At 46.8% G+C, this 16,357-nt stretch overlaps 1 protein-coding gene across 1 annotated transcript; it reads right to left on the bottom strand.

The window, feature by feature from the left end:
• Window positions 1-2,792: 2,792 nt before the first annotated feature.
• On the bottom strand, window positions 2,793-12,327 carry UBIAD1 (UbiA prenyltransferase domain containing 1). Its single transcript, XM_010957545.3, has 2 exons — window positions 11,470-12,327; window positions 2,793-5,255 (listed from the first exon to the last, which is right to left on the bottom strand). The coding sequence occupies exons 1-2, from the start codon at window positions 11,996-11,998 to the stop codon at window positions 4,768-4,770; spliced, it is 1,017 nt and encodes a 338-aa protein (XP_010955847.1). The 5' UTR covers window positions 11,999-12,327; the 3' UTR covers window positions 2,793-4,767.
• Window positions 12,328-16,357: the final 4,030 nt, after the last annotated feature.

The following is a 16,357-nucleotide window of genomic DNA, read 5'->3' on the forward strand; positions in this document are numbered from 1 at the left end:
GGCACTGAAGAGGGCTTTGCCCTGTAATTATAGCCTTTCCCCCATCCCAGGAATCTGTCTGCAGGCCCACCTGAAGAGCTTTGTTACTCCTTCAGGCAGGGGACCTGACTTGGCTGATACCGCTGTTTGGCATCCTGGCCTAGTCACTCACGGTGGGAGGCCTGTCCCGATTTGAAAAAGGGCAAATCACAAATGTCAATTGGCTGAGACCCAAGTGCCAGGTTTTTGCCAGAGGCACCACTCTCTACACGACACCAGCCTGCAGTCTGGAGCCCCTCATGAAAGAAGCTGACAGTCCATTAGCAGCCGAGTGGTCCAGGGGCTCAGAGGAGAGGAGCTGTCATCTGCCTCATGCCAAGGGCTTTCAAGGGGGAAATCAACTCATGTGTGTGCGCGCATGTATGCGTGTGTATAATCTTATTTAAAAAAAGTAGTATCAATCACAGCCGTGCCTGTTAAAATGGGCAACCATCTGACATCATGGAGAACTGTCAATGTGTTTCTTGTGCTCTGTCCTCCCAACCCCTGGGGGCAGGTCTGAGAGACGATCCCATAACAGAACCACCGTATCACAGGAAGGGAAGACATTTAAGGTCTTCTTGTACACCCCCTCTCTGATGTCCGACTCTTCACTTCAGTGTTCCTGACAAGGAATCATCCTTTCACTTGAATGCCTCTAGCCACAGGGAACTCACTGCCCACTGGGGCGTTTCAAATACCTCACTTGCAGATCCCTCTAACAGCTAGAAAGTCCTTCCTGACCTGAGAGCTCAAACTTGGGGCCCTATAATGTGTACTCATTGGTCCTGGCTTTGCTGTTGAGGTCACATACACACACACACACGCACATGCACACACACACACAGCCCAATCCCTTTCCCCTAAGACAGCCCTCTCGAGTCTCCTTTCCATGCTGACATGGTTTTAAGTGCCTAGTCTGCCTACTGCTTTCTGGACAAGATCCAGTTTGTTAATAACATCTTCAGAATGTGGTTCCCACACTGAGACACATAAAGCCTCTGCCGCAGCCATTACCGGTGTGAAAACACACACGTGTGTGCGAGTAGAAGTGAAGTTCCTCTAGCTGCTTTTTCACGCTTTCCACAATTCATCTCGTACTGTCAAACGCTTTGCTGAAATCCAAGTGCATTATGTCCATGGCATGCTCTTAAGCTACCACAATTGCTCTATAAGAAACAAGGAACTGGGGTTGGGGAGCGCATGCTTAGCGTGCACGACGTCCTGGGTTCAATCCCCAGTACCTTCATTTTAAAAATAGAAAGAAACTAGAAACTAAGAAGGAAAGATGCCCAGGAATGGGCCAGCCCACCACGTGTGATCTCGACACCACAGGGTGGGCAGGACCCATGCCTTCCTTGTTCTGGACACTATTAATTCCACCTCAGATCATATTAACCGTCATGAAAGCCAAAACTCATCACTGATTCAAACTGAGCTTTGGGCCAGGTTATAGGCTAAGATTTTGGTTTTAATAAAGGAGTAACAGAAGAGCTGGTAAGATAACATTATGATGTTCCCCAGAAAAGGCCAGCACTGAGCTTCTAAAGGCCCCCTGGGTGGGATTTTGTGCAGAGGTCCTACAAGGGGTGGGCAAGGAGGGAAATGCTTTGAGTAGGTGAGGTGGATGAGGTTGTTCATGGAGGAAATGGGAGCTTCCCCAAGACTGGGCAAAAATGGGGAGGGGTGGCAGGGACGAGTGCCCTCCAGGCCCATGGAACTCAGCAAGGAGGGCCACTGTCAGGGCACTTTGAACACTTCTAGAGCAGAGTTATCTAAGAAACAAGGGTGGATTCCCAGGCCGGGCCCCAGCATGAAGGAGCTGGGACACAACCTCACAGATAGTGAGCAGATGGAGCAAGGACCCAGCCAACACCCCCGACTTCTGGCCCCACGGAGGCCCAGGGGTCCTAGGTGGTCCTAGGGAGATGGAAGCAGGCCCAAGAGGTGGCTGCGGCTTAATTTCCAGCCACCCCCACTGGGGAGCAGAATAAATCTGACTCACAGAAATCAAGGCCCGTGATGCTGGACCTCAGAGTCATCGATAAAATTCACACCCACATCTACTGCGGTCGCTCCGTGGACCTTCCTTCTGATGTTACTGAGTTGGCTTTGGACACCCGAGAATGGTGCTTTTTTCATGCTGCATTTTTCCTTTGACACATCAAAGCAGCCTTTTGATTTCCTTTATAAGCTCTTCCTCCAAGGTTTACAAAACCTGCGATTTGGGCTGCCTAATTCCAATCATTAACGACAAGGGTTCAGTGGGCAGGCTCACACATGCAGCTAAAGGCTTCCTTCCCAGCTGACCCCGACACGCTGGCCAGCCAGCCCTCTCCCACAGCTTGCTCGGTCTCCCAAAACTTACCTAATTAGACTGCTATCCACTCTGCATACCTCTGCTTTGTTCATAAGGATATATCATCAGATGCCTAGCAGAAAAGCAAATGCACTCTGTCTGCTGAATGTTCTCAATCTATCAGCACAGTGACTCCATCAAAAAAAAATGAAAGTAGGAAAGGACAAAAGGAAGCAAGGTTAATCCGGCCTTACTGGCTCTTGGCAAAGCCATACTGACTTGGAGGGGTCCCTAATGCCCCTTCCAAGAGCTCATCAAATCTGGTCAAATTCTGCACCAAAGATCAGGAACCCCACCCCCTACTCCCACCGAAAGTCTCTGTGCTGGTCTCCTGAGGTTTATGAATCAGACTTCACAATCAGACAACAGGACAAGAAGTAGGAGGAAAGCAAAGAAAAACTGGAAGCCAGACCACTGATAAAAATATCCTTTTTTTAATTTTTAATTTTCTTTTAATTAACCAGTCTAAAGAAAACCTTCATTGAATCAGGGGATGTATTACAAATTATAGTGACCTGAATATAAAACCTGGCACCAAATTTGGCCTTTTAGAAAGATCTATATATAAAAATATGCATTAAAACCTGCACTGGAACACAGCAGAGGTTAACCGGCACCCCCGAGGGGAGTGCTTACCAAGGTGGCCTGGCCTGTGGACGCAGGGGCTCCTGGTCCTACGACCTCAGAGGTGGGCTTTAAGTGACAATGGCTTGCTCTGAAGAGGAGCCCAAAAAGCTTGTCTTTGAAGGCAGGACTCCTGTGAGCACCAAAATGCCACCAGCCTGGCATAAAACAAAAGTGGTACTGGGGACAAAGGCAGGAGAGGGGCTGTCCTCCTTTCCCTTACAGGCTCTGACCACGATTCGAGGCTTCTGGAACTCTGCAGACAAACCACCTTTAACTTAGGAGGAACTCTTGCAATTTCCAAATACGTTTTTCTCAAGTAAGCTGCCCAATTCTAACTCAAGGAGCCAAATCGTAATTGGCCTGATTTTAAGGATTAAGAGCTAGCTCTCACGTCATTTTCTGCAGGCCAAGACCCCAAAATACCTACCAAAGTGGCCATCACCACAGCAGAAAAGCATAATGGCAGTGCCCGCAGCCTGTTCAGGCTTGGACTCAATGCAACTAAACGATTCTAGCCCAGAAGTCATACTGCCCAGGCAATGAAATGAAAAGCAGCTTCGATCAACGTTGGAATCCTACCCCCCAGGTGCAAACTCTCTGCACAAGGCGACTGAAGCCTTGGGGAGGAAGAGGGTCATTATTGCACATCTGCCTTCAAGGAAGAAGATGCAGCTCCTTCACTGGCAGGCCCATCACTGTGGCTGAACAGGGTCAGGACCGTCTGACCACTGGCTTGTTCACTCACGGAGGAGCTGGTGTCCCTGGTCTGCTCGTCCTGTGGTTCTGCTGAAAGAGGCAACCGTCCCTGATTCGGTTGCTAAGCAGCTGCCCAAACAACAGGGCTCCACGGGTGGGAGACACACAGGTGGGAACCTGGGAGAAGCGGAGGGCAGGCGGAGGGGAGCGCGAGGAAAGGCGAAGGGGCAGGACTTGAAGCAGCCTTGCGGGCTTTAAGCAGCCTGAAAAGACAGCCGGGCCTCTGCAACTTCAGAGCTCTGCGAGTTACTGAAAGGCCTGGGAGTCTTCTTGTTATTCCAGTGGGTTCGACAAAGTCAAGACAGCTGCCCGACCACTTTCTGTCCAAAAGCGGAGCGGATTTTCTCAGCTGCCTCCAGGGTGGGTTTTTTCCCTCCTTCCCAGGCCCCGGCCTCGCTGTTTTGCTGCGGGGTGACCTGGCGCTTTTCCTCAACTGTGGCAATAAGTGAAGTGAAGGACAAAAGTGTCTGAATCACAATTTAGGCAAAAAGCCAGGAGCCAAGTTGGGCTATTAATGAGGGGCTTTCTCTCTCTAGCAGTGGTATTTCAGGACTGCAGTGCTCAGTGTTGGACACCTACTCCTTGTCACCGGGGACCATTACCACATCCTGCCAAACCAAGACAAGAGGGGACACTTCGCTCCATTACTATGGCTCTTTTAGGACAGAAGCCCAAGTCCAGTGGCTCCTTCACAGCCTTAGGGCACCTGAGTCCACATAAAAATGACCTGACAACACCCTCTAGTGGAAATTATAAATAAAACAAGGGTTATGCATCCAATTTACCTTCATCTGATAGCAGAGTAGTTTCAAGAGTCCCCATAGAACAGAATAAAACAACAAAAACAAAACATTCTAAGAATGTGATAATTAAAAAAAAAAAAAAAGATAAGAGTTCACAAGCCGTCCGTAGGCCCCTCACTCCCAAATCACTTCCCTCCTCAGATACTCTGCCTTCAACACACTCTAAGAAAGGGGGACATGTTGTCAGGGGAGCTACTGGTCCCTCTAGAGTTTGGGCAGACTGCCTGCTGGTGCCAGAATGATGCCAAAGACGTAGAAGAGTCCCAGCAGAAGGTTGAGTTTGGCAGTCCTCTGGGGTAGTTTGTTGAAAGTCTGGCTTCGGAACTGTCTCTCAAGGGAGAAGGCCATGGGAATGGTGAGCAGGGGGAGCGCCAGGCTGATGCTGCAGTGCGTGGCCAGGATGCTGAAGATCAGGTAGGGCAGGAAGAGCAGCGTGTTGTAGAGCACGTAGGAGAGAGTGGGGCCGATAAGGATGGCAAGCGTGACGATGCCAGCCTCCCGGTCGGACTCCATGTCCCTGGTGTTGTTGGAATGGAGAATGGCCTCGGTGCTAAGGGCAAGGGGGATGGCGTAGACCAGCGGGAAGACCGCCAGGGACCCCACCTGGACGGCGTAGGCGAACATCACAGCCAGCGGGCCGAAAGTGATGAGGATGACGAGGTCTCCCAGGGCCACGTACTTGAATCCAATTCCTACGGCCAGAAAACCCAGAGAGTCTGTGTGAGATCAAGGGCTGGAAACTGAGGGACTGTCCTTCAGTCAAAAGGCAGGCCCCCCTGGGCTGGGAAGGGTGCATTCTGAGGCTGTGAGGCTGGGCAGCGATTGATTTCCCTCCCCTTCCAGAACAAAATCTGATTTCTTCTCCAATGACCCAGAGGGACAGAAAACACTAATTGTTCAGCAACCCAGTCCAGTCTCGGCATCATCCCCGAGTTTTCCTTCCTGCTGTCCCTCAACAAAGAGCAGGGGGTTCCCAGTCATGCACAGTTCAATGGGGGAGCCGGGAAGGGTCTCACAGGCCTTACGATCCAGAGCTTGGGTTTCTCCCACCCTTCACCGACCCCTCTGCAGGACACCGCTTCTGTTGGTGACACAGAACAGTCCCCTGCAGAAGACCCAGCCCAGCCTCTCACTTCTCTGTATCCTTCCTCCACAACCTCTGGAAGCATCTCCTGGTTTTGAAAAACCCCAGCTAATCTCAGTGAAATTTCAGGGATTCCAAACTCCACATAGAGAAACTAACCCACATAATGAGTAAAACAGCCAAGACAGGGACAGCTTAACACTGCTTCCCCTCTCTGGTTCCCACAAAGTTAAAACACTAAATTGTCCCTCATTTTCCCTCCTGTGCTGCTAATCTACTTCAAATCTTGTCTAATCCACGTCTTTCAAACCTGCCCAGTTTCTCTACCCCAATGCCATGCTCCATCCCGCCTCCCTCCACCCCCAAACCCAGGTCATGGTCATCTCAGGCCTGGAATACTGCGACACCCTCGCAATTGGTCTCTTCCATTCTCATAACCAGCCCCCTCTCCCCCTCCCTAATCTAATCTCCACACTGCAGCCAGAGTGATCCTCTAAAAATACTAAGATGGCCATGCCCCTCCTCCAACATACACCTGAAAACCCATATCAACAAGCTGTCTTCAGGATAAAAGCCACAGATCTTTCATCTGGCCCGGCCCTGCCTCCCTCCTGCCCCACTTTGAGCTTTCCTCCCCTCCCCACACATACTTCCTTCAGTGCCTCAGGACCTTCAGAAACCCCTCACCCAGCCCCTTGCCTGGCTAACCCCTAATCATCCTTTAAGTCTTTAAACACCATTCCTCAGGGCAGCCATCATCAGCCCTAGGCCACATTCGGTCTCCTTGCAGTATGCTTCACAGCACTCTGACTTCCACTTTTTCGAGCTCCATCACACCTCCGATTACTTAATCTCCGTCTTTCCTACTTATCTGTAAGTTTCATGAGGAAAGAGCCTTGTGCCTGGCTTGTTCATAGCTGGCTCCCCAATGCTTGGCACCAAGGCTGAACTGAACACAGAGCTACAGTAACAAGCACCTGGAATTTGGGACCAAAGTCAGGAAAAATGTCTCACTTGGACGGAAACAGCAAAGCAGCAATGGGAAAGGTCAGAGGCATCCTCTCAAAGAGATGGTCCACCCACTTACTGCTAGAGAAGCTTGGGAAACCTCTGATCTAATCAAGCTACTAAGGCATGGCCTCAAGATCAAAAAATTTTAAAAAAACAAAACTGTAAGGTCATCGATTGCACTTGAACAGCCTAAAATGATAAGGGACAATGGTCCGTAGAGGATCTAAAGGCATGGCAGTCAAAGAACAAGATTCAGCCCAAGTTCACCTCCACACAAGTGGCTGAGATTCTTTGGTGCTAAATGACCACCCTTGGTTCCTTGAAATGAGGTGACCCCAAGAAAGGATATAACAAGCATGGTCCCTAACACCCACTAACACATGGCAAACTAATTCTGTACTCCCCAAGCAGTGTTTTGATAAATAATTTGGTTATCTAAGGACACGCCCTCTAGGGGAAAGGTCTCTGAAGCAGCACATAGCTAGGCTCCAGTTTCAAATTAGGAAATTGATGTTTCTTGCAATATCTCACACATTTAGGTGACTGCCACCCCAAAGGAAGATGCCAGGTAGGAATGCTCCCAGCACAGATCTAGCAGGTTTTCCCACCAGTGCCTGCTCTTCTTTTGCTTATTTTCTCAGCTGTCCAAGCAGGCTTCAGGGCTCTGGCTATGGAAGAAAACACAACAGCTCTATAGCCTTGACCTCTGCCTAGAGTACCCAAGAACACCTCCATAGACTGCCTGGCCAAAAACCACGTGAGCAAAGTTGAACAGAAACTTGTACCTGCAAGGATAAGTCCCTGCCCCTCCGTCAACAGACCCAGCACAAAAATCAACCACAAACCTACTCTAGGGATGAGAAAGCTCTGGCAACCTTCTTGAGGTTATCTGAGGCCAGAAAATGACAAAGCCCTTGAGGAGAAAGCCCTGTTTCTGAGTGTCCAACACATGGCCCAAGGCTCCTATGCTCCACCTGATTCAGAGATGTGTCTCACCTGAGAGCTTCTTTTTAGGCACACCCCCTCTCCCAAGACCATCTTCCAAAGGAGCCAGCACAGTGAAACACTGGGCCAGTTCTCCACACAGCAGCCAGGATAAATTCATTAAAACATAAGTCAAAATGTTGGCAAGAATAGGAAGTAACTGGAACTCTCAGGCCTTGCTGGTGGGAACGCAAAAACAGCAAAACCACTTTAGAAAACGCTTTGGCAGCTTCTCATAAAGTTAAACGTCAATTATCCTGTAACCCAGTAATTCGACACCTAAGCATTTACCCAAGAAAAATGAAAACAAATACACACAAAAATACTTGAACATGAATGTTCAGTCATAATAAGCAAAACATGGAAACAATCCAAAAGTCGCTGAACAGGAGAATGGAGACACAAATTGTGGTACGTCCATACAATGGCAACTGCTCAGCAATACAAAGGAAGTCCTGATACACATCACAACGCAATGAATCTCAAAAACCATTTACAGGATCTAGGCCAGGCAAAATGAACCTATGTGAAAGAAATCAGAGTAGTCATTGCCTCTAGACAGGGGTGGGGACAGTGGGGGTGAAGAAGTAGAACAAGGAAGCTTCTGGGGGTGGTGGAAATGTTCTGTACTAGAAGGGTATGGTTAGACAGCCATATGCATTTGTCAACATTCATCAGACTATATAGCACTTAAGTTCCACGCACTTCACCGTATGTCAATTAAATATCAATAAAAGTCAACGTTTAAAAAATCATAAATCAGTACATCATTATTCTGCTCAACACATTTCAATGTCTCCCCATTTGTTCATTCAATAAATACTAAGTACTGACTCCATGCCACACGCTATTCTGGTCACCAAGGGTTAAGGAGAGAACAAAGAAACCAACTTCTCCACCACCAGGGGGTTTACAGTCCAAGGGGAAGATAATTAAGTACTTTACATGGTTAGAATATGTGCTATGAAGAAAATTCAGAGATGGGCAATAGGAAAGATACTATAGAGGAAACATGGGGCAGGCGGTGGGGTGGGAGGGGTTATTTGATTTTTTTTTCAGCTGCTGCAGAAAGCTTTATTGTTTTGTCATTTTAAACAGAGTAGAAAGCAAGTCCTTACTAAGCAGCTGACATCTGAGCAAATGGGTGGAGGTTAGAAAGCAAATCATACACACAGATGTGGGAAGAGCATCCTCAACAGCCAGAAGGGTTGTTGGCTGGAGCACGGTGAGGAGGAGGGCAGGCCAGAGAGTTGGGGGAGGGGGTGTGCAGATAATGCCAGGCTCTAGGGGTCATTATAAAGACTCTGGCCCACTCTGAATGAGATGGGAGCCACTGGAGAGTTTGGAGCAGAGGACTGACGTAGCTACAGGACCACTCTGGCTGTGGATTTGGGAACACCCTGAAAGGGACAAGGGTGGATGCACAGGGGTCCTTAAAGAACCAGCTGCAATAATCGAGGGAGATGACAGTGGTAGCGGTGGGAGGTGATGAGGAGTGGTCAGGTCCCAGGTGCATTTTAGTAGAGTCAACAGGACTTGCTGACGGTCTGGATGTGAGAGGTGAGAAAGCAGAGTCAAGGAGGATGCCCGTGATTTTCAGGCTGAAGAACCAGAAGCATGAAGTCGCCATGAAGTGAGATGCAGAAAGCAGAGGGTAGAGCAGATTTCTTTGTGGAGAAGAACAGGAATTTGGTCCAGACATGTTAAACTTGAGAAGCCTGTGAGACCTCTAAGAGAGGCTGTGAGTAAAAGGTTGGATATGGGTTTGGAGTGTAGTGGTCCGGAGGTAGAAACCTGAGAGCCACCAGCTTAACCGACGGCAACAGAAGCCGTGAAACTAGCTAAAATTCCCAAGGGAGTAGATGGAGCTAGAAGAGGTCCAAGGACCAGGCTTGGAAGCTGGGAGTGAGGAGGAATCAGCGGAGACTGAGGCCCTGTAAGACCAGCATGGTCCAGCCCCTGCCTCCCTCGACAGCTGCATCTTGTCCTCCCTCTTGATCACATTGGCCTTTCGGCAGATCCTAAAAGATGCCAAGCCCCCTCCCCACATCCCTCACTGTTCCATCAGCTCTGGAAGATGCGGCACCCAAAGGAGACTCCAATTCTGCCCCACGGCTGGCTCCTCATCCCTCAAGTTTTAGTTTAAGTGTCACCTCCACCATCACCTTACACATTCTATTTCAGCACCCTGTCGATTTCCTCCATTGAACTTTTTACAACTGGCAGCCAGGACACTGTCGTCTCTTGGTTTTTTCCTTTCTCCTCTAGATGCTCCATCACAGTTCCCTTCATCTTCCTTCTCCTCTCCCCACCTTGTATGGCTGGAGTGGCCCAGGGCTCGGTCCCCATCCCACTCACGTCTCTCAACACTCCCTCCTCAGGGATCTCATTCAGGTGTACAACCTTATCTATGTGTCATGACTCCCAAACATCTCTGCCTCCAGCTCAGACCTCTCCTCTAAACTCAGGACTCATATCCAACTACCAATTTGACATCTCCACTTGCAGATCCACTACATTAAGATGTCCAAAGTCAATTTCCCAATTTTTCCTCCACAAACCTATCTTCATCCTTCTCTCAGTTGACATCAACTCCCATTATCCCAGCTGCTCAGGGCAAAACCTGGGAGTTATGTGTCATTCTTCTGTTTCTCTCCTGCCTCACATTCCATCTACCAGCAAATCCTGTCTACCTGCAAAATATATTTGGAATCTGACTACTTCAAAGTGTCCCTCCCCACTACTCCCACTCTGATCCAAGCCGTCAGACATCTCTCGCCCGGTTTGCTCAACAGCCTCCTCCAGAGTGTTCCTGCTGCTACCCTTGCCCCCTTTATCCATTCTCAGTACCGAAGCCAGAGTGATTCTTTTAAAACACTAAGGCCTAAATAATCTTTGTGCCACCCTGCCCTCCCCAAGCATACTTCTCTTACTTTACCTCCTATTGCTCTCTCATTCATACCCTGGACTCTGTGCTGTTTCCCAAACTTTACATGGACACTCCTGCCTTAAGGCCTTTGGTGACTGCCATTCCAAGATGCTCTTTCTCCAGACAGCTGCTTAGCCAGTCTCACCCGTCACCTCCTACACTCTGATCAAACATTAACCTTTTTGATGAGACCTACGCTAATCAAACTAGTTAATGTACTCAGCTCTGTCCTCCTCCTTGCTCTACTTACTTTCTGTTCATACATTGTAATCGGAGTACAAACTTCTCCTGGCTCACCAGGAGATCTCCCAGTTTCCAAAACTCCCACATCTTGGGAACACCCTCAGTGCTGAGCAAACCAGGATGCTGATCATCCTAACTATAATTTACTATTTTTATTTTCTGTCTCTCCTCACAATATATAAAATAACTTTCACAAGGGCAGGGACTTGACTGCTGTGCCGACGTAGAACAGAGCCTGGCACGTAAAAAGTGCCCAGTCAGTGGGGCTTAACCACCTGCCCATCACTACCTTAAATTAGCCTACTGCAAGGAGTCTCCTAGCAGACTGGTTGAAAGTAATTAGGTGTATAATTTGAGCTTTTCAAATTTAATTCCACTAAAATTTGAAACTGTGGTATTATAAGGTATGACCAACAAGTGGAAACAAGACACAAAAAATTTCCATGCATATGAATTATCCCTAACATCCATAAGGCAAGCCGGGATGTTTTGCAAAAAATCCACACGACCCACACATTACAGATTTCACACAGAGTGGCCTAATTCAGAAAATAATCTTTGACACCTCTCTACTAGCCCTAAAACTCCTATGCAAACCGCAATTTCCAGTACATACAACTAAGACCTGCAGCACAGGGAACAGGCAAACTCTTACCTCCTGTGTAGAGAAAGGAGCCAGACAGGCCTCCGAAGTAGATGAGAGCTAAGTGCTCCAGTTTCAGAGTGGACAGGTAGTAGAGGCAAGCAGCACAGACACAGCCCAAGGTGTAGAGGAAGACTCCAAACCGGACAACATCCTGGGGCTCCAAGATTCGGTCCACCAAGGTCCTGTCATCGCTCTTTTTGTGGTCAATGCCCTTGGAAAAGTCATAGTAAGTGTTGACCAAATTGCCAGCCCCGTGCACGGCGAGGACAGCTACGGCACAACCCACCAACAGCCTGGGATCCAGGACGCCCTGGGATCTGTAGGCCAGGGCACTGCCCAGCGCCACCGGGGTGAGTGAGGCACTGAAGCTCCAGGGCCGAAGGGCCAGAACGTAGGAGGCGCACTTCTGCCTCCAGGAGCGCTGGGGGGATCTGTCCTGCTCCGGACAGCCGTTCCCCAGCAGGTCCCTGTCCCCGACCTTGGCCGTCTCTCCTGCGTGGATGTTAATCTTCTCCCCCGGGACCTGCGAGGCCGCCATGAAGGCTGCACGTGGGTGAAGTCAGTGTTAACAGTGAGCCACCCACTGAACAGCGTCGGCGCCGGGACGAGGTGGGACGGGGCGGGGCGGCGGACCTGACCTTCGGTTCCACCCGGGGTCAGGGATGGGGAGGCGGCGGAGCTCGGGGATTGCAGCGAGAGGACCTGCCACCCCACGGGGTCCCGCGGCACCGCCCCGACCTTCTGTCGCCTGGGCGAGGCCAGTCTCCAGACCCCAGCCCCACCCTAGAGCCGCAGGACGAGCCGCGGCCGCCCTCCCGAGGCTGCCGGGGCCGCCATCTTGTGCGCCCTCCTCTGGAGGCCCGCCGGGAAACAAGGGCCGGCCGCACGCGCCGGAGCTGGGGCGGGGGGCGGGGCGCGGGGCGGGGCGGGGCGGGGCAGAGGGCTAGGGGGCGGGGCCTACGCTGGCGCGGGGTTAACCAGAGGGCCAGTCCTTCGCTCGCCGGTGGTCCGCGTCCTGCCGTTGCTCCCGGACTCACTGAAAACACCCTCACTTAGCATCTTAAGAACCGTCACGAATGCGTGTCGCTTTACGACTTACCAAGAGTTTTCACTCACCGAAATAGGACTCATTCATTTTTTTCATGCAACAAGCATTTATTGAGCGCCTACTGTGTGCAACAAGATTTACTGAACACTTGATATTGCACCCAGCATTAAACAAAATGGACAAAAATCAGGGAGTTCACTGAGGGTAATAAGAAAGGTATAATTACACTCCTTCCTTTTTAAATGGGAAAACTGAAACTCTGAAATGGGAAATGATATCTGAGAAATTGTTAGCTTTAATAATAATCACAACAACAACTCGTGCTTTTTGTTGTACAATTACTATACGCCATATACTGTCCTGGCTTTTTATCCATCTGGTAGTTTTTTACTTATTCATACACAGAACTGCCCTCCTTCTCACCCACCAGGTGGCCAGCTTTGTGTCTCCATTGCCCAACTACTGGGAGCGCATGATCCATATTTGAGCTCATTCAGGCTGGAGAGAGCCAACTGTTAAATTTTTAGGAATTTTGTGAGCGGTCACTAAACAAAGCCATTATTAAAAATTAAAGTATACAAATTTACAATTAGATCAATTATATTATAAACCAAAGTACCAAATATTCAAAACTCATTACTTTCTAATTATTTCACTACATTTTACCGTTTATGCTCTTCAGGTAGTTTGTGCCTATCTTATCTGCATTGTGGAAATACTACAAATGATGTGCTACTGCTCATTTCTTTCTCTTCGTTGTTCATTCAGTGACATCCTTTGGTGGTTTGAAATCTGCCATGATGAGAGTATTCATACCACACAAATCAGCAAATGCTTGGAATTAAGAATGTGATGGAGGAAAGTTAACAACGCAGTTTAAATTTAAAAGTGTGTCAACTCTGTGGCTGTGACGTTGTGAGTAGCAGCAGAAATTTGAGGACATGTTCTTCCACTATTAGAAAATTATCCAGTTCAGCAAAGAAGCCACTCATGTCATTGACAAACTAGTGAAGTTCCAACATATCTCTTGATTGTTTCGCTTTCTACATAGTCATTAACATAAAGGAAAATACCAACCAACATTCATGTTGGAACTACACTCATTGGTCGATACAACCATAGGAAGGCTACACGATATCAAAGAAGGCATACTGTTAGAATCAATTCACTATATGGAATTTACAATAAAGAGTATTGTGTGTTTTATTGTTATTTGTAAGTTTTATGCTACACATCCTTTATATCAGCAAAAGTTATAATACACATATAACACATGTGTACACAGGGCTGACTACTTAATTTTGTTGCCCTGTGCAAAATAAAAATGTGGGAACCCTTGTTCAAAAATTATTAAGAATTTCAAGACAGAGCATTCCAACCTCCAACAGGTCACACAATATTAAGCCAGCCTTGTATATGCATACATGCCCCCCTCCCTTCCCAGCTGGTTGTTAGACATTTACAGCTTCATCGCCCAGCACATACTTGCAATGCTGGCCAAACCTGAATATCCTATGCTGCTAAATCAGACAAGAGGAAGTAGATATATTAAAATCCTGGCTCCATCACTTATCACTCTGTGACCCAATCCTCCCAGACATCAGATTACTCATGTACAAAGTGAGAACAATATGACCTAACTCATAGAAATGTTCAGGAATAACAGTAACGATATTTATTGACTCTTCGTATGTGTCACACAGTGTTTTGGGTACTTTGCATGTATTAGCACTTAACCCCTACAACACCGCCTACCGAAGTAGGTACATTATAATCCTTCTAGTTTTATAAATAAGGAAATAGGTACCTAGAGATTGAGTGCTTGCTCATATAGTTAGTAAATGTTGTTGGAGATAAGTTTCAGATTCAGTTAGTTTGACTCCAAGATACTTGTAACTACTACTCTGTGATGTCCACCAAGATGCCTGATACTGTGTACATGCTCAATTAATACTAGTTATTATTTTAACATAATGGATAAGAAAGCGCTTTGTAAACTGAAAAGAGACCTACAAATGTACTGATTACTGTCGCTATAAAATCATCTTTGATTGTTAATTAGAAAACAGGACCATATCACGTTTTAGAGAGACAAAAACCTCATATATTGATGATGGAAATGAAAATTGGTACCTCCCTTACAGAGATGAATTTGACAATATCCATCAAATTACACACGCATTTACCCTCTGACCTTGTAATTCCATTTCTGGGACTTATTTTGTATAACTGCCATATACATATACAAAGGCATTCACTGCAGCATCATTACTAATAGCAAGAATTTGAAAATAACACAGTGTCCATCAATAAAGGACTGGAAATATAAATTATAATATGTCCAAGTAATAGAATACTATTCAGCCATAACAATAACAAAAGAACAAGGAAGCTTTCCATACACTAAGATAGAAAGATCTCCAAGATAGCCTAAAATTTTTAAAAGTGCAGAACACTGTATATAGTGAAACAAAGGGGGAAATAAATAAGAATATATATCTGTTTTGTATTTACATAAAAAGAAACTCTAGGGATACAGGAGAGCTAAGAAGTAGTGAAGGGGCAGGGGTGAGCAAGACTTTTCATGATAAATACAGTTTTTATTTATTTTGATATTTGAATAGTGGATATATTACACATTCAAAAATGTTTAATGATTAAATGTAGAGATACTGAACAAAAATGAAAAATGTGAAATTTAGAGGAACATTTCACAGAAGAATCAATGCAATGAAAAGATTCTAAACGTAAAGTAGTAATCATAACTTTATTTTCTTTTAAAACTGCCAAAGCATTTTGTTGGCCACAGAATGTTAACAAACTTTTTTTTTTTTTTTTTTTGGCAATTTAGGACTTTTGGAAACTTACACTTTTTCAACATTTTAAAAAATTACACAAGTAATTGATGGTAATATATAAAGAAAAAGTATGCCTTCCCCAAACCCCTTATATCTTGGTGGTGTGTATCTTCCCCATGTGAACATAGACATATAAGAAACATACAAATTTTTTAAAGGTTATATTATACTTATATTGTTGTATAACTTGAACTTTTTAACCAAACTGTAAACTCTTTTCTTTCTTAGCAAATATTCATCTACATTATTATTAACGGCGACATTCGTTTTTCTTAATATGAACGCATATTTTATTTAATCGGATTCCTATTGTGAGATGTTTAGGCAATGTTTATTATAACAGACAGTGCTTTTTAAAAAATGAGATGTCAAATTCCATTTTTGCTATTGATTTTAGAAAGGATGCCTTTAAAATGATGCTGCTTTGAAATTACTTATTTACAAGTAGCTCACTTAATTACAACTTAGCCATGGTTTCTCGCGTATGATCAATTTTGGAAAGTGGGGAACTCTAAAAGCGCTTTCAAATGCATATTAAATGTAACAAAAACGAAATCATGGGTGCACAAACAGCACTGTTCGAAATTTTCACGTCTTTTGCTCCAGTTATTACAGCGCGCCAGCGTCGTTCACACGCTGGTCTTGAAGGTTAAGCCGGGTGGGGTCGCGAACCTCCGCCTACTGCCTCGTGGTCCCATCCCGCGGTACCCAGACAGCGGACTTGGAACGGCCGCTGCCCAGATGCAGAGGGGAATTATAGTAGTGATGCACCGGATGTGTGCGTGGAAGTGACTGAAGTCAACTCACAACCGATTGGTTCTCCCGAGAGGACCTAAGCCTCCTTTCGCCTGCCACTGGCCACCGGGTTTGTCTATTTGAATAGTCCCCGCCCCCTGGAGAAGCCGGGTCCCAAAGTCTCACTTCTCCTTAATTACTATTGGTCTGTGTTCCAGTCCATCTTCTTCTTACGCCTGTCGACTGGTCCTTAGGG

This window comes from Camelus bactrianus, chromosome 13 (genome assembly GCF_048773025.1).
Source record: "Camelus bactrianus isolate YW-2024 breed Bactrian camel chromosome 13, ASM4877302v1, whole genome shotgun sequence".
Classification (NCBI taxonomy): domain Eukaryota; kingdom Metazoa; phylum Chordata; class Mammalia; order Artiodactyla; family Camelidae; genus Camelus; species Camelus bactrianus.

Coding starts and splice junctions, on each gene's coding strand:
- UBIAD1 (XM_010957545.3), bottom strand. CDS start 11,998: ATGGCGGCCTCGCAGGTCCCGGGGGAGAAGATTAACATCCACGCAGGA. Junction 5,256..11,469: donor CTCCTTTCTCTACACAGGAG/GTAAGAGTTTGC, acceptor TTCTGGCCGTAG/GAATTGGATTCAAGTACGTG.